This window comes from Panulirus ornatus, chromosome 72 (assembly GCF_036320965.1).
Source record: "Panulirus ornatus isolate Po-2019 chromosome 72, ASM3632096v1, whole genome shotgun sequence".
NCBI classification, from domain to species: domain Eukaryota; kingdom Metazoa; phylum Arthropoda; class Malacostraca; order Decapoda; family Palinuridae; genus Panulirus; species Panulirus ornatus.
In genome coordinates this window covers 7653885-7671222 of record NC_092295.1, presented here as the reverse complement: position 1 = coordinate 7671222, position 17338 = coordinate 7653885, and the positions used below count along the sequence as shown (strand labels likewise).

Below are 17338 nucleotides of genomic sequence, written 5' to 3'. Positions count from 1 at the left end.
TATATGTTAAGCATGTCTTGTGGTAGGGCCACACCAACGTGACATTGTTGGCGTGGACAACTTCTTTTGTAGACTGATAGTGTGTGTAAAACACTAATGCCATTATTTTACAAAGGTAACGATCCAATGGAAACAATATTAGTAACGTGTCGGCTATTTTGCTTACACTAACACTAATGTTGTGACGTATTTGCGATCATGTTGGCTACAGTAAGATTGGGAATAGTGTTTGTAATGGACATGTCTTCCGTTGATGTGGTTAATGATTGTAACTCCAGTCAGTTTTGGTCCAAAGTGTTGATATCAGTGTTCCTATGATTGTTGCACTGGTGTAGACATATCTGTATTCGACATTGTTACAAAAACTATTGGAATCTATTGCTTAGAATATTCATATCTATGTTTTTGATACTGTCGCGTTTTTGTGGACGTGATTCTCAGCATTGGTGATCTCAAAGTAACCAGCATATATTGACAATGTTTTTGATTGGCATGGCCTCCGCATTTAGACTCCACCGCTTCCAAACATCATATGATTGGTGTGGCCACCGCTTTTAGACTCCACCACTTCCAAACATCATATGATTGGTGTGGCCACCGCCTTTAGACTCCACCACTTTCAAACATCATATGATTGGTGTGGCCACCGACTTTAGACTCCACCACTTCCAAACATCATATAATAAGCGTGTCCACTACCTTTATACTCCACCACTTTCATACATCATATGTTCCGTATTCGACATTCTTTGGTTGGTAATTTTGGGCAATAAGTCATTCAGAGATGGATATCCTGAATTTCAGTATCACTGTTAGATTTCTTTTGCTGTCTGATCACATCCTTTTTTGTTTTTGTCAATAGAGAATTCCATTCCTTTAAGTAATTTGTTCCACAGCCATTTCTTGAGTGTAATTAGGTTTATTTCATTTCAAATATACGTAGGGATTGCATATCATGGATTCTATATGCGTTTCATATGATTCTTCAAGTCGATGTAAGAGATGGGTCCTACAGTATGGCTACACCATACCTTGTTCCAGAGTAAGATTGGTCGTGTGGTGTGGTTGCAACATACGTGTAATATTGTACAACGAACCTTTTTTTTTTTTTTTCCATCCTATCGTCTGCTTGTTTGCTGAGAAAGGGGAACTATAATGCATATGTATGCAGAAAAGTAAGCTAGACTTTATCATAAGGCCGTTTAGATAACTTCGCCACACGTTTCGTGGCGTTCAAATGACTGTGACATGATCGTTGGAACTTGCGGAGTAAGGGCAAGAGACGGAAGTGTGTCTTAAGTCAGACTGGAATAATCTAAAAGACTAACTTAAGTATCAGTCTAAATCATCAAAAAGTCGTCTTTTTGAGGTTTTAAGTTTTTGTACTTTGGATTTGATTACCTTTACGTTAGATCAATTATTTAGGTAACTGTAGACAGCAGCCAACCAAGGAAATACCTGCTGCCCTGTTGATTTAGGACTGTTGAAGTGATACTCGGAACCATCTTGCATTGTGTGTGTCAGTAGACTGGAGGCAGGAGCTGACCAGGGACGTAATACCCTCCTGAATTAGGAGTGCTGAAAGGATGCCCAAAAGCATCTCTCGCACCCGTTGTTAGCATTACTAGTTCTCTATTTTGGTTTCTATGAACACGATCCGCGTGGATAATCTGACTCTCTCTCTCCTCCACACACTCGCCTTACACCTATCCTATCCTTGCATCCTGTCGGCACCTAGTTCCTCTTTTTCTTTGTGAATCGTTGAATATTCAGCGTGATGGAAGGTGGGAGAGGGATTTTCAGGAAGGGGTTGTGAGGGAAGTAATGGAGAATTTTCTTGCTGTCTTCACACCATTTTGTTTCATCTTACCCCATTAGTGAGAGCAGAAAGAGTGTAGAGATCTATTTTCTTTTGTCTCTTTAGCCTTTTTACGATTCATTAAGGTTTGGTCTTGAGGACTTTTGTCCATAACTCGAACTTTCGACCTAAGATAGAAAAATTAACAACAATATTGATGAACTAAGTCGCTACACCTGAGTGGCTGACAATGTCATTGTCATCAAAGATTGGCTCATTATACTCGATGGCTGATACTATCATCCTCGGAGACTTGTTCGTTATACTCATCGCACTCTGGTGCTGAATCATTATCCTCAGACGAGTAAATGATGCAGCAGAGTGAAGAGGCTGAAGAATTATGCAGAGTGATTGTCATTATAATGAAAGGGTTCGGTTATCATATTACAAACATTGTATACCGTCATATGACTCTATATCCATCAGGTTTATCAATGTTAGACTGAATAGGCGGAAGGAACAAGTGGTGTAGTCAGTGATTTAAGCAGTAGTAAGGTGGGTAAGATGAGTACTAACACACTATCCCCCATCTCCCTTGTTGAGTTTGAGGAGGTAATTAGTGTCTTCCAATACAGCCAGGTCAGGTTCAGTGTGGTATCCGAGTCTGCTATGGAGAGGGGGATGGAGATCTATGTGGTGGGGTGGGTAGGAGCAGCGAACATTTTCGGGAGCGGGTCAGTTGGATGCTAGACTCCACCAGTGACGCTCGTACTTAGAGACCTCCTCACCGTCACCATATTCTGCCGACAGACGACGTAGAGTGCGCCCGAACCAAGATTCATTCAGAACTGCCGACGAGGAACAGTGTCAGCGATGGTCATCTTTACCACAGCTCTTCGTCGTAGAATGAAGCCTGACGCAGTGGTCGTCTTCCTACTGAAGATCATCCGACTGATGGGAGGTCTGCCGTACACTTGGCTCAGAGGCCAGAGCAAGGCCCAGGTCGCCTCCTGGTGCAGCCCTGCGTCACCGGGAGGCGGTCTGGTCACTGGCTCTCCACCTGCAGAAGTCCTGGCCTTCCCACACTCTCTGGAGAGACGACCCCGCCTGGTCGCCTGTTCTCGGGTCTTCATATTCCTTTTTATGGCAATATATACTATCCTCTTTCTTGCAAGAACTATCAATACTATCAAGGACCCTCTCGGTGACCTGTCCTCTACAGAAAGCTTCGCCGTACAGATGATTTTTATAACTCTAATGATCATTTCAATAGGAAAAATCGTCTACTTGGGGGTAAAGAGCCGTGACCTGGCACGAGTCGTAGACAACCTCCACACTGTGCTCGCCCACACTCGCCGCTACTTTTGGAAGCCTGACCAGGATCTCTTCTTCTTTATGCTTCTGATCAGTGAACTTTCCTACGCATGTCAAGTCGTCATGATGGCCTCTAACGCATATGGGCTTCATCAGAGCACGAGTGCGTCGTCGCTCATAACTCATATCAAATTATGGCAAAGATTAGCTTACCTCGTAATGTATTTCTTCATGGACATTGTCGTAACTGCGGCAGTCATGCTCTTCTACTCTCTGTCAGCCATAGTGCCATCTGCTTATTGTGAGGTACTGCCGGACAGACGAAGTCAAACACCACCTGATCAGGAAGGTGGTTCTCTTCCAGACAAAGTCCCAGGAAATGGTATAGCTCGCAGGATTCAGGTCATGGAGGCCGACTATATCCCGTCTCAAGGTACATTTCCAAGTGACGAACGTCAGGCTCCCACACTGCTATCCATCGAGGACGTCACCTCGGCTGCAGAACGCCTGAACAACCTCCATCATTTCCAGGGATTATTTAACAATTACTTCACCATCCCAGTTACCCTCGGCCTGCTTTCCTCAGTCGTGGCCATTACTGGACATGTTTTCCTGGTGTCAGTACTTGCGGCATCGAAAGGATCCATGGAGTCTCTGTCAGTGATAATAAGGTTACTGAAATACGTGTCGATTTTGGTTCTTCTCTTCTGTGCTCCAGATGAAATACATAAGAAGGTTCGTTGAGATTACTAATTTCCCCCTTCATTCGTACTTATATATTGAAATAGAATTCTAATGCAGAGTGTAATCTTGTTGTGTGTTGACAGAGGCAGGAGCTGACCAGGGACGTAATACCCTCCTGAATTAGGAGTGCTGAAAGGATGCCCAAAAGCATCTCTCGCACCCGTTGTTAGCATTACTAGTTCTCTATTTTGGTTTCTATGAACACGATCCGCGTGGATAATCTGACTCTCTCTCTCCTCCACACACTCGCCTTACACCTATCCTATCCTTGCATCCTGTCGGCACCTAGTTCCTCTTTTTCTTTGTGAATCGTTGAATATTCAGCGTGATGGAAGGTGGGAGAGGGATTTTCAGGAAGGGGTTGTGAGGGAAGTAATGGAGAATTTTCTTGCTGTCTTCACACCATTTTGTTTCATCTTACCCCATTAGTGAGAGCAGAAAGAGTGTAGAGATCTATTTTCTTTTGTCTCTTTAGCCTTTTTACGATTCATTAAGGTTTGGTCTTGAGGACTTTTGTCCATAACTCGAACTTTCGACCTAAGATAGAAAAATTAACAACAATATTGATGAACTAAGTCGCTACACCTGAGTGGCTGACAATGTCATTGTCATCAAAGATTGGCTCATTATACTCGATGGCTGATAATATCATCCTCGGAGACTTGTTCGTTATAAATGATGCAGCAGAGTGAAGAGGCTGAAGAATTATGCAGAGTGATTGTCATTATAATGAAAGGGTTCGGTTATCATATTACAAACATTGTATACCGTCATATGACTCTATATCCATCAGGTTTATCAATGTTAGACTGAATAGGCGGAAGGAACAAGTGGTGTAGTGAGTGATTTAAGCAGTAGTAAGGTGGGTAAGATGAGTACTAACACACTATCCCCCATCTCCCTTGTTGAGTTTGAGGAGGTAATTAGTGTCTTCCAATACAGCCAGGTCAGGTTCAGTGTGGTATCCGAGTCTGCTATGGAGAGGGGGATGGAGATCTATGTGGTGGGGTGGGTAGGAGCAGCGAACATTTTCGGGAGCGGGTCAGTTGGTTGCTAGACTCCACCAGTGACGCTCGTACTTAGAGACCTCCTCACCGTCACCATATTCTGCCGACAGACGACGTAGAGTGCGCCCGAACCAAGATTCATTCAGAACTGCCGACGAGGAACAGTGTCAGCGATGGTCATCTTTACCATAGCTCTTCGTCGTAGAATGAAGCCTGACGCAGTGGTCGTCTTCCTACTGAAGATCATCCGACTGATGGGAGGTCTGCCGTACACTTGGCTCAGAGGCCAGAGCAAGGCTCAGGTCGCCTCCTGGTGCAGCCCTGCGTCACCGGGAGGCGGTCTGGTCGCTGGCTCTCCACCTGCAGAAGTCCTGGCCTTCCCACACTCTCTGGAGAGACGACCCCGCCTGGTCGCCTGTTCTCGGGTCTTCATATTCCTTTTTATGGCAATATATACTATCCTCTTTCTTGCAAGAACTATCAATACTATCAAGGACCCTCTCGGTGACCTGTCCTCTACAGAAAGCTTCGCCGTACAGATGATTTTTATAACTCTAATGATCATTTCAATAGGAAAAATCGTCTACTTGGGGGTAAAGAGCCGTGACCTGGCACGAGTCGTAGACAACCTCCACACTGTGCTCGCCCACACTCGCCGCTACTTTTGGAAGCCTGACCAGGATCTCTTCTTCTTTATGCTTCTGATCAGTGAACTTTCCTACGCATGTCAAGTCGTCATGATGGCCTCTAACGCATATGGGCTTCATCAGAGCACGAGTGCGTCGTCGCTCATAACTCATATCAAATTATGGCAAAGATTAGCTTACCTCGTAATGTATTTCTTCATGGACATTGTCGTAACTGCGGCAGTCATGCTCTTCTACTCTCTGTCAGCCATAGTGCCATCTGCTTATTGTGAGGTACTGCCGGACAGACGAAGTCAAACACCACCTGATCAGGAAGGTGGTTCTCTTCCAGACAAAGTCCCAGGAAATGGTATAGCTCGCAGGATTCAGGTCATGGAGGCCGACTATATCCCGTCTCAAGGTACATTTCCAAGTGACGAACGTCAGGCTCCCACACCGCTATCCATCGAGGACGTCACCTCGGCTGCAGAACGCCTGAACAACCTCCATCATTTCCAGGGATTATTTAACAATTACTTCACCATCCCAGTTACCCTCGGCCTGCTTTCCTCAGTCGTGGCCATTACTGGACATGTTTTCCTGGTGTCAGTACTTGCGGCATCGAAAGGATCCATGGAGTCTCTGTCAGTGATAATAAGGTTACTGAAATACGTGTCGATTTTGGTTCTTCTCTTCTGTGCTCCAGATGAAATACATAAGAAGGTTGGTTGAGATTACTAATTTCCCCCTTCATTCGTACTTATATATTGAAATAGAATTCTAATGCAGAGTGTAATCTTGTTGTGTGTTGACAGAGGCAGGAGCTGCGCAACAGAATCCTCGTGCAACAGATGAAGGTTCCTGAAGAAGCTGTGGCTCTCAAGGTAAGTCTTGCCTGAAGCTGTCTTGTCTTGTTTCATCCCTGGACCGCCAAGTTCTCATGTCTGCCTTTACATCAAAATAACAAACTGATCATATCATACAGTCTGAGTACCACACACGGCTGTAAGTGACGTGTATCCCTAACATATACATGTAGTGCCGTTCTTTCTTTGTTCACATCTCAAGATAAACTTTAAGCTGAAAATATATGATACAATAAGACATTTTCAACACTTGGGAAAACATAAGAACCGCGAAAAACGCCTTCATTAATTTTTGGTGGCCATTGCCAATATAACCCCTGTCAGACGATGATACACCTTTCTTTGAGGATATACATGGTTAATTCTTGGATGGATATCCCTAAGACATGAAATACATAGAGAAACCTTCGTCTCCAGTGAATAAATCACGAACACCCAAAGATATCTTTCTCCTCTTTTCTTATCATACACCATATTGTCCTGCCTCTGTACGTAAGTCAGTACCTAGTGTCCAAGAGGGTAATGCTTGGCTCTTCCGCCCCAGCAGCTGGGTCGACTGCTGCAGCTGATGGACGCCTTCCCGGACTTCAACATGGGCGGTCTCTTCATCCTCGGCAAGAGCAAACTTATTGGCGTGAGTCTCACTGTATTACTAGAGTGACAATACTGTACACCACATGATAGTATATACATAACGCCAGTGTTACTTACTTATTGGTAGGGCTATAGTATTGGGCTATAGTATTGGTCTTCACTGGGTGATGTGTTACATGTTACAGCCAGCAGCCATGACACCTGTCTTGCACAGTAGCTGTAGTCATCACATGTTTCTGCAGCTGTAACCAGCAGCCCTGACATCTGTCTTGCACAGTAGCTGCTGTAGTCATCACTTCTTCCTGTACCAGCAGCCAGAGACAGTGACACCTGTTTTGCACAGTAGTATTAGATATCAATTGTTACTGTAGCTGTAACCAGCAGCGCTGACACTTGTCTTCCACAGATCGCCAGCTTCGTAGCCACGTACCTGGTCATCTTGCTGCAGTTCAACTTAAGTGATCCCACTGAGGAGGCAGTGCCGCAGGAGACGACCAACACCACAGTCCACCCCACATGTTGAAGCTGTGTCGAACTTGATCCTTCATTCCTACAGAGACCAGGAATGTCACACCTGAACATCACCAACTGCCGGGATCTGGAGTGTCACACTTGACCCTCCCCAGCTGCTGAGACCTGGAGTGTCACACTTGACCCTCCCCAGCTGCTGAGACCTGGAGTGTTCATACCAGACTCTTCCCAGCTGCTGAGTCTGGACTTCATATAGACAGACAGACAATGCCCGTCACCCTCTCCACGGCCAACTGTGGTCAGATATACATCATGATCTGTGCTCTATGTACCTCAAGCCAACTATATTCATTACGTGGTCCACTGTGAACCTTATGGACATTGTCTGCCCAAGTATTATCATTAGTATTATCTGTCATTAATATTATCATTATTACTATAGTATCTTTATTATTGTTATCAATGTTGTTTCATCAGCACCTGTAATGATGATATTGGATCACTGTGATTACAATTTGGTATTAATATTTTGTGTGTTACGGGGAGAAAGTTTTGTGCTCGTGTTACCCCGTCTCTCACTCTTATATACATGTGCAACGTCTTTCCTCCTATGTGTATACACACACACACACTTCCTACCCTATGCCAGGTCTGTGTGTGTGTGTGTGTGTGTGTGTGGCTACCTCTCTCTCTTTATTATTGTGTATGTTATCGTGCGGATACACAATCGGGCATATATTCTAGGATTAAATGGTTTGATAGCTTTACTGAGTATGTATTGGTCATTTCTTGCCATAGACTTGGTTAGTCAGTAACACACAACTGATCACAGAATGAAACTGTGTTAACTTGTCTTTTATCTGTATAAATGATACTCACTTCTGGCAAAAAAAAAAATTGGCGTGATCTAACAATCACTTTTTAAGATTATAAATGTATTGGATGAACGTGAAATTGTCACAAGTTATGTTAGAGAAGCGTTAGCAAAAGGCAACAGCGTTTGAGAAGACTTAATGTCTTGCATTAACCTAAATTAATTATTATGTATGTATCCCTTATTGTTTTCTTCATATAATAAAAGTTCCATCCCCAAGATCTGTGCTTTGAAGTACCATGAACTTAAAGTTGGAATGGTTTCATGTCCAATGAATTAGTATTTAACAGTAACTGGATAAATATATGGGGAGAGGTACAAACAGAAGTCCCAAGCTTACTATTATATAGAGCCGTAGAGCAGATGTTAACGTTGTCTAGATATTGAGGACATTACCCCAGGAAGAATTATCAATAGAATAACATTGTGGTCTGATGGTGGACCCAACGTACAGCCAAACATTGAGGTATTAACCAGCTGTCATACTTCCTGTCTTGTTACCACCGTCAATACTGAACACTTGGCGCAAAATGCAATAGCGTTAAGAGGTGTTTACTGTGTAGATGAAGTGTTGCAGTCTATGTCGTTCGTGAGACTTCTGGAGATCAAAGACGGTGGATGATAAATGACTGTCGCTTGTTATGGCATTTATTGATGTGGTCAACCCGGGTGACCATGTGACCTGACCTTGCCAGGAGGTTTTGCTTGTCAAAAAGTAAACTGTGACACCCTGTTGACCTTGTTATCAGGTGACATAAATAGAATCTTTCTAAGTAGACGTGTGTTATTCAACTGGCAAAGGTCACAAGTTAAACTAGAATTGACTCTAGTACTTCCTTAAGACCAAATAGGAAAGACATAACGTCTGAATATACAACGTCAATGGTAAGTTTCCGAGTAGCATCTTGGCATTCGAACAAATAACTCGAAGAACAAAGTGCAGCTGGAGCTTCACCTAATATGCTGTTAGAGATGATACAAAATATAGTTTAGTCTACCCCAACCGTTCTCCATACATTCTCCTCCATACGCTGCTAATTTAGCCTACTAGATGGCGCTGCTGGCAGCTTTTGACGTCTCGTCAAAGCTACGAGTAATCTGGAATAGTTGTACTTCTTGGTACGTCTTCTTGTTGATCAAACTTCGCCGTTTCCTTTAGTTGACCCAGAACCCTGGCATGCGAAGGATGTAGCCAGTGTGTCTGTGTTTATACAATGGTTTTAAACCTGTGTTTTTCGACGGTGTTGCCTGAGTGTTAAGTTGTGAAAACTGTTTCTTGCTATTGAACATGATAAACAATGGTTTGGAATCCTTTAGCATTGCCACTCGGTGTTCAGACGTTCAGAAAATGTAAACATTTGTTTTTGATGGCAAAAACATTACAAGCGTTCGTCAGAAGTGGCAGCAAATGGAGGCCAAGAACATCACGAGCGTTCGTCAGAAGCAGCAACAAATGGAGGCCAAGAACATTACGAGCGTTCGTCAGAAGCAGCAACAAATGGAGGCCAAGAACATTACGAGCGTTCAAAAGCAGCGACGAATGAAGGCCAATTGTGACATCGCGACCCATTTAGACCAAGAAGTCATACAAAGGATCCTAGATGGACTTGTCGAGGTAAGCAGTTTTTCGTTGTACTGTATTCGACCCTTGCGGTGAATCACTGAACGAGACCCCGAGACCCGCGACTCACAAATGGGTGCTGCTGTTGCCACGTTATTAACCCCCGTAACTTTATCAATGCCTTATTAATGAGGAAATGTATACAGAGCATAACTGTATAGTTATAGATTCAATATTTTAAGTTAATTCTATATCTTTACGTATGCAACTTAAGGAGTTTTTTTGACGGTGATTTTTATCATATTTTAATTCTTTCGTGGAGGTTTATGTGAATGAAACTTTAGTGTTTTAGAATCATTCTGATGAAGAGAGATGGCATTTCTTAGAGCAAATTTCATGGCAGAAGCTTTTGACTTGAGTGTTGGTCGAGCCAAGCACTTGAAGACCCCCTGAGCTGAGCTGGTGTGAGCCACGGGGCCCAGTGTTCTTGGAGACTCGTATCGCTCACACACCCAAGCTGAGGTTGACGTTTTCGGCTGAGGTAGTGAGGTTCTGAGAGATACAGATGGACGATATGTTTGGTCCATGTCGTTGGTTGTCTGCTTTGGGATTTTGTTTTTGGCTGGTGTTGTAGGTCGTCAACTTCAGGATTTTTTTGGCTGGTGTTGTAGGTCGTCAGCTTCAGGATTTTATTGGCTGGTGTTGTAGGTCGTCAGCTTCAGGATTTTATTGGCTGGTGTTGTAGGTCGTCAGCTTCAGGATTTTGTTGGCTGGTGTTGTAGGTCGTCAGCTTCAGGATTTTGTTGGCTGGTGTTGTAGGTCGTCAGCTTCAGGATTTTGTTGGCTGGTGTTGTAGGTCGTCAGCTTCAGGATTTTGTTGGCTGGTGTTGTAGGTCGTCAGCTTTAGGATTTTTTTGGCTGGTGTTGTTGGTGTTGGCAATGATGGAGATGAGAGCTGTCGTTGGCCCCAACCCTCAGTCTAGAGCCAACAACTTCAGGATAGATATCTATAATGCTATACACTGGTTACATCCGTCCTATAACTGGTTGTGCTACGCCTCTCCTTGCTCTGACGCCTGAGGGAAGGTTTGGAAGGCTTCAAGAAATAAAAAAAAAAAATGAGCATCATTTGTAGCTGGAAAAAAAAAGTCTTAACAAGGAAAGATGGCTGGGAATTTCTGATGCTTATAGAAAGTTTAATTACAAGGAAGGGAGGGTTTCCAGCCCACCGCTCTCGTCTCCTTTAGTCGCCTTTGACGACTCGCGGGGAATGCTTGGGAAGTATTGTTTCTCCCCAGGGGGTGCTGTTTCATGTGTGGCGGGGTGGCGACGGAAATGGATGAAGACAGCAAGTTTGAATATGTACATGTGTATATATGGATATGTCTGTTTATGTATATTTATGTATACGTTGAAATGTATAGGTATGTATACGTGCATGTGTGGGCCTTTAAGTATATGCATGTGTATGTGGGTTGGTTAGGGCATTCTTTTGTCTATTTCCTTGCGCTACCTCGCTAACGCGGGAGGCAACAACTAAGTATAATTAAAAAAGAGAATACATAGATATGGATGCACCTACAATGAACACGTTTTATAACTTTTCTTAAAACCTTTTTATCCTCGCCTCGTTTTGACTCGTGAGTACCTTATATTGACAAGACTCGGCCTTTTATCTCTAATGATACAAAGATACTGAATAACTTATCATCATCAACACATTTTGCGTTAATATATTGCGTTCTTCTTAGCTCATGACAAGAGTATGGATCATGTCAACACCACCAGTGCAGTCCAACACCCTCGCTGTGCTGAACGAGGGTCAGTTGGCTGCTAGACTCCACGAGTGACGCTCGTACTTAGAGACCTCCTCACCGTCACCATATTCTGACGACGTAGAGTGCGCCCGAACCAAGATTCATTCAGAACTGCCGACGAGGAACAGTGTCAGCGATGGTCATCTGTACCATAGCTCTTCGTCGTAGAATGGAGCCTGACGCAGTGGTCGTCTTCGTACTGAAGATCATCCGACTGATAGGGGGTCTGCCGTACACTTGGCTCAGAGGCCAGAGCAAGGGTCATATCTCCTGGTCCAGCCTTGCGTCACCGGGAGGCGGTCTGGTCGCTGGCTCTCCACCTGCAGAAGTCCTGGCCTTCCCACACTCTCTGGAGAGACGACCCCGCCTGGTCACCTGTTCTCGGGTCTTCGTATTCCTTTTTATGGCAATATATACTATCCTCTTTCTTGCAAGAACTATCAATACACTCAAGGACCCTCTCGGTGACCTGTCCTCTACAGAAAGCTTCGCCGTACAGATGCTCTTTAGAACTCTAATGATCATTTCAATAGGAAAAATCGTCTACTTGGGGCTGAAGAGCCGTGACCTGGCACGAGTCGTAGACAACCTCCACACTGTGCTCGCCCACACTCGCCGCTACTTTTGGAAGCCTGACCAGGATCTCTTCTTCTTTATGCTTCTGATCAGTGAACTTTCCTACGCATGTCAAGTCGTCATGATAGCCTCTGATGCATATGGGCTTCATCAGAGAACGAGTGCGCCGTCGCTCATAACCCATATCAAATTATGGCGAAGATTAACTAACCTCGTAGTGTATTTCTTCATGGACATTGTCTTAACTGCGGCAGTCATGCTCTTCTACTCTCTGTCAGCCATAGTGCCATCTGCATATTGTGACGTACTGCCGGATGGACGAAGTCAAACACCACCTGATCAGGAAGGTGGTTCTCTTCCAGACAAAGTCCCAGGAAATGGTATGGTTCGCAGGATTCAGGTCATGGAGGCCGACTATATCCCGTCTCAAGATACATTTCCAAGTGGCGAACGTCAGGTTCCCACACCGCTATCCATCGAGGACGTCACCTCGGCTGCAGACCACATGAACAACCTCCATCATTTCCAGGAATTATTTAACAATTACTTCACCATTCCAGTTACCCTCGGCCTGCTTTCCTCAGTCGTGGCCATTACTGGACATGTTTTCCTAGTGTCAGTACTTGCGGCATCGAAAGGATCCATGGAGGCTCTGTCAGCGATTATAAGGTTACTGAAATACATGTCGATTTTGGTTCTTCTCTTCTGTGCTCCAGATAAAATACATAAGAAGGTTGGTTGAGATCACTAATTTCCCCTTTCATTCGTACTTATATATTGAAATAGAATTCTAATGCAGAGTTTAATCTTGTTGTGTGTTGACAGAGGCAGGAGCTGCGCAACAGAATCCTCGTGCAACAGATGAAGGTTCCTGAAGCTGTGGCTCTCAAGGTAAGTCTTGCCTGAAGCTGTCTTGTCTTGTTTCATCCCTGGACCGCCAAGTTCTCATGTCTGCCTTTACATCAAAATAACAAACTGATCATATCATACAGTCTGAGTACCACACACGGCTGTAAGTGACGTGTATCCCTAACACATACATGTAGTGCCGTACTTTCTTTGTTCACATCTCAAGATAAACTTTAAGCTGAAAATATATGATACAATAACACATTTTGAACACTTGGGAAAACATAAGAACCGCGAAAAACGCCTTCATTAATTTTTGGTGGCCATTGCCAATATAACCCCTGTCAGACGATGATACATTTTTCTTTGAGGATATACATGGTTAATTCTTGGATGGATATCCCTAAGACATGAAATACATAGAGAAACCTTCGTCTTCAGTGAATAAATCACGAACATCCAAAGATATCTTTCTCCTCTTTTCTTATCATACACCATATTGTCCTGCCTCTGTACGTAAGTCAGTACCTAGTGTCCAAGAGGGTAATGCTTGGCTCTTCCGCCCCAGCAGCTGGGTCGACTGCTGCAGCTGATGGACGCCTTCCCGGACTTCAACATGGGCGGTCTCTTCATCCTCGGCAAGAGCAAACTTGTTAGCGTGAGTCTCACTGTATTACTAGAGTAACAATACTGTACACCACATGATAGTATATACATAACGCCAGTGTTACTTACTTATTGGTAGGGCTATAGTATTGGGCTATAGTATTGGTCTTCACTGGGTGATGTGTTACATGTTACAGCCAGCAGCCATGACACCTGTCTTGCACAGTAGCTGTAGTCATGACATGTTTCTGCAGCTGTAACCAGCAGCCCTGACACCTGTCTTGCACAGTAGCTGCTGTAGTCTTCACTTCTTCCTGTACCTGCAGCCAGCGACAGTGACACCTGTTTTGCACAGTAGTATTAGATATCAATTGTTACTGTAGCTGTAACCAGCAGCGATGACACTTGTCTTCCACAGATCGCCAGCTTCGTAGCCACGTACCTGGTCATCTTGCTGCAGTTCAACTTAAGTGATCCCACTGAGGCGGCAGTGCCGCAGGAGACGACCAACACCACAGTCCACCCCACATGTTGAAGCTGTGTCGAACTGGATCCTTCATTCCTACAGAGACCAGGAATGTCACACCTGAACCTCAACAACTGCCGGGACCTGCAGTGTCACACTTGACTCTCCCCAGCAGCTGAGATCTGCAGTGTCACACCCCACCCTTCCCAGCTGCTGAGACCTGGAGTGTTCATACCAGACTCTTCCCAGCTGCTGAGTCTGGACTTCATATAGACAGACAGACAATGCCCGTCACCCTCTCCACGGCCAACTGTGGTCAGATATACATCATGATCTGTGCTCTATGTACCTCAAGCCAACTATATTCATTACGTGGTCCACTGTGAACCTTATGGACATTGTCTGCCCAAGTATTATCATTAGTATTATCTGTCATTAATATTATCATTATTACTATAGTATCTTTATTATTGTTATCAATGTTGTTTCATCAGCACCTGTAATGATGATATTGGATCACTGTGATTACAATTTGGTATTAATATTTTGTGTGTTACGGGGAGAAAGTTTTGTGCTCGTGTTACCCCGTCTCTCACTCTTATATACATGTGCAACGTCTTTCCTCCTATGTGTATACACACACACACACTTCCTACCCTATGCCAGGTCTGTGTGTGTGTGTGTGTGTGTGTGGCTACCTCTCTCTCTTTATTATTGTGTACGTTATCGTGTGGATGCACAATCGGACAAATATTCTTGGATTAAATAATTTGATAGCTTTACTGAGTATATATTGGTCATTTCTTGCCATAGACTTGGTTAGTCAGTAACACACAACTGATCACAGAATGAAACTGTGTTAACTTGTCTTTTATCTGTATAAATGATACTCACTTCTGGCAAAAAAAAAAAGTGGCGTGATCTAACAATCACTTTTTAAGATTATAAATGTATTGGATGAACGTGAAATTGTCACAAGTTATGTTAGAGAAGCGTTAGCAAAAGGCAACAGCGTTTGAGAAGACTTAACGTCTTGCATTAACCTAAATTAATTATTATGTATGTATCCCTTATTGTTTTCTTCATATAATAAAAGTTCCATCCCCAAGATCTGTGCTTTGAAGTACCATGAACTTAATGTTGGAATGGTTTCATGTCCAATGAATTAGTATTTAACAGTAACTGGATAAATATATGGGGAGAGGTACAAACAGAAGTCCCAAGCTTACTATTATATAGAGCCGTAGAGCAGATGTTAACGTTGTCTAGATATTGAGGACATTACCCCAGGAAGAATTATCAATAGAATAACATTGTGGTCTGATGGTGGACCCAACGTACAGCCAAACATTGAGGTATTAACCAGCTGTCATACTTCCTGTCTTGTTACCACCGTCAATACTGAACACTTGGCGCAAAATGCAATAGCGTTAAGAGGTGTTTACTGTGTAGATGAAGTGTTGCAGTCTATGTCGTTCGTGAGACTTCTGGAGATCAAAGACGCTGGATGATAAATGACTGTCGCTTGTTATGGCATTTATTGATGTGGTCAACCCGGGTGACCATGTGACCTGACCTTGCCAGGAGGTTTTGCTTGTCAAAAAGTAAACCGTGACAACCTGTTGACCTTGTTATCAGGTGACATAAATAGAATCTTTCTAAGTAGACGCGTGTTATTCAACTGGCAAAGGTCACAAGTTAAACTAGAATTGACTCTAGTACTTCCTTAAGACCAAATAGGAAAGACATAACGTCTGAATATACAACGTCAATGGTAAGTTTCCGAGTAGCATCTTGGCATTCGAACAAATAACTCGAAGAACAAAGTGCAGCTGGAGCTTCACCTAATATGCTGTTAGAGATGATACAAAATATAGTTTAGTCTACCCCAACCGTTCTCCATACATTCTCCTCCATACGCTGCTAATTTAGCCTACTAGATGGCGCTGCTGGCAGCTTTTGACGTCTCGTCAAAGCTACGAGTAATCTGGAATAGTTGTACTTCTTGGTACGTCTTCTTGTTGATCAAACTTCGCCGTTTCCTTTAGTTGACCCAGAACCCTGGCATGCGAAGGATGTAGCCAGTGTGTCTGTGTTTATACAATGGTTTCAAACCTGTGTTTTTCGACGGTGTTGCCTGAGTGTTAAGTTGTGAAAACTGTTTCTTGCTATTGAACATGATAAACAATGGTTTGGAATCCTTTAGCATTGCCACTCGGTGTTCAGACGTTCAGAAAATGTAAACATTTGTTTTTGATGGCAAAAACATTACAAGCGTTCGTCAGAAGTGGCAGCAAATGGAGGCCAAGAACATCACGAGCGTTCGTCAGAAGCAGCAACAAATGGAGGCCAAGAACATTACGAGCGTTCGTCAGAAGCAGCAACAAATGGAGGCCAAGAACATTACGAGCGTTCAAAAGCAGCGACGAATGAAGGCCAATTGTGACATCGCGACCCATTTAGACCAAGAAGTCATACAAAGGATCCTAGATGGACTTGTCGAGGTAAGCAGTTTTTCGTTGTACTGTATTCGACCCTTGCGGTGAATCACTGAACGAGACCCCGAGACCCGCGACTCACAAATGGGTGCTGCTGTTGCCACGTTATTAACCCCCGTAACTTTATCAATGCCTTATTAATGAGGAAATGTATACAGAGCATAACTGTATAGTTATAGATTCAATATTCTAAGTTAATTCTATATCTTTACGTATGCAACTTAAGGAGTTTTTTTGACGGTGATTTTTATCATATCTTAATTCTTTCGTGGAGGTTTATGTGAATGAAACTTTAGTGTTTTAGAATCATTCTGATAAAGAGAGATGGCATTTCTTAGAGCAAATTTCATGGCAGAAGCTTTTGACTTGAGTGTTGGTCGAGCCAAGCACTTGAAGACCCCCTGAGCTGAGCTGGTGTGAGCCACGGGGCCCAGTGTTCTTGGAGACTCGTATCGCTCACACACCCAAGCTGAGGTTGACGCTTTCGGCTGAGGTAGTGAGGTTCTGAGAGATACAGATGGACGATATGTTTGGTCCATGGCGTTGGTTGTCTGCTTTGGGATTTTGTTGTTGGCTGGTGTTGTAGGTCGTCAACTTCAGGATTTTTTTGGCTGGTGTTGTAGGTCGTCAGCTTCAGGATTTTATTGGCTGGTGTTGTAGGTCGTCAGCTT

General features: G+C 43.7%; 3 protein-coding genes across 5 annotated transcripts in view; all 3 read left to right on the top strand.

The window, feature by feature from the left end:
• The first annotated feature begins 4901 nt into the window (after positions 1–4901).
• Positions 4902–8515, top strand: LOC139748056 (uncharacterized). Of its 2 annotated transcripts, none has more exons than XM_071660636.1 (4): positions 4902–6212; positions 6305–6373; positions 6903–6989; positions 7356–8515. In XM_071660636.1, the coding sequence occupies exons 1-4, from the start codon at positions 5037–5039 to the stop codon at positions 7470–7472; spliced, it is 1449 nt and encodes a 482-aa protein (XP_071516737.1). In that variant the 5' UTR covers positions 4902–5036; the 3' UTR covers positions 7473–8515. The 2 variants fall into 2 exon arrangements, with proteins under 2 accessions (XP_071516737.1, XP_071516736.1); XM_071660635.1 differs by having other exon boundaries at positions 6900–6989.
• A 955-nt stretch (positions 8516–9470) lies between these two features.
• LOC139748057 (uncharacterized) lies at positions 9471–15277 on the top strand. Of its 2 annotated transcripts, none has more exons than XM_071660638.1 (4): positions 9471–9909; positions 13074–13139; positions 13669–13755; positions 14122–15277. In XM_071660638.1, exons 1-4 carry the CDS (start codon positions 9703–9705, stop codon positions 14236–14238), a joined length of 477 nt encoding a protein of 158 aa, XP_071516739.1. In that variant the 5' UTR covers positions 9471–9702; the 3' UTR covers positions 14239–15277. The 2 variants fall into 2 exon arrangements, with proteins under 2 accessions (XP_071516739.1, XP_071516738.1); XM_071660637.1 differs by having other exon boundaries at positions 13666–13755.
• Positions 15278–16230: 953 nt separating this feature from the next.
• Positions 16231–17338, top strand: part of PIG-A (phosphatidylinositol glycan anchor biosynthesis class A) — an 87615-nt gene continuing 86507 nt past the window's right edge. Inside the window, exon 1 of the mRNA XM_071660786.1 lies at positions 16231–16673. Coding sequence (XP_071516887.1) covers positions 16660–16673 — 14 coding nt within the window. The 5' untranslated portion in view covers positions 16231–16659. The remainder of the gene's footprint in view (positions 16674–17338) is intronic.

What these genes read in the sequence shown, in the direction of transcription:
- LOC139748057 (XM_071660637.1), top strand. Translation starts at nt 9,703, where the DNA reads ATGGAGGCCAAGAACATCACGAGCGTTCGTCAGAAGCAGCAACAAATG. An exon ending in CTGAAGCTGTGGCTCTCAAG is followed by an intron (nt 13,140 to 13,665) that starts GTAAGTCTTGCC and finishes CTTCCGCCCCAG; the next exon opens with CAGCTGGGTCGACTGCTGCA. An exon ending in GCAAGAGCAAACTTGTTAGC is followed by an intron (nt 13,756 to 14,121) that starts GTGAGTCTCACT and finishes TGTCTTCCACAG; the next exon opens with ATCGCCAGCTTCGTAGCCAC.
- LOC139748056 (XM_071660635.1), top strand. Translation starts at nt 5,037, where the DNA reads ATGGTCATCTTTACCATAGCTCTTCGTCGTAGAATGAAGCCTGACGCA. An exon ending in AAGAAGCTGTGGCTCTCAAG is followed by an intron (nt 6,374 to 6,899) that starts GTAAGTCTTGCC and finishes CTTCCGCCCCAG; the next exon opens with CAGCTGGGTCGACTGCTGCA. An exon ending in GCAAGAGCAAACTTATTGGC is followed by an intron (nt 6,990 to 7,355) that starts GTGAGTCTCACT and finishes TGTCTTCCACAG; the next exon opens with ATCGCCAGCTTCGTAGCCAC.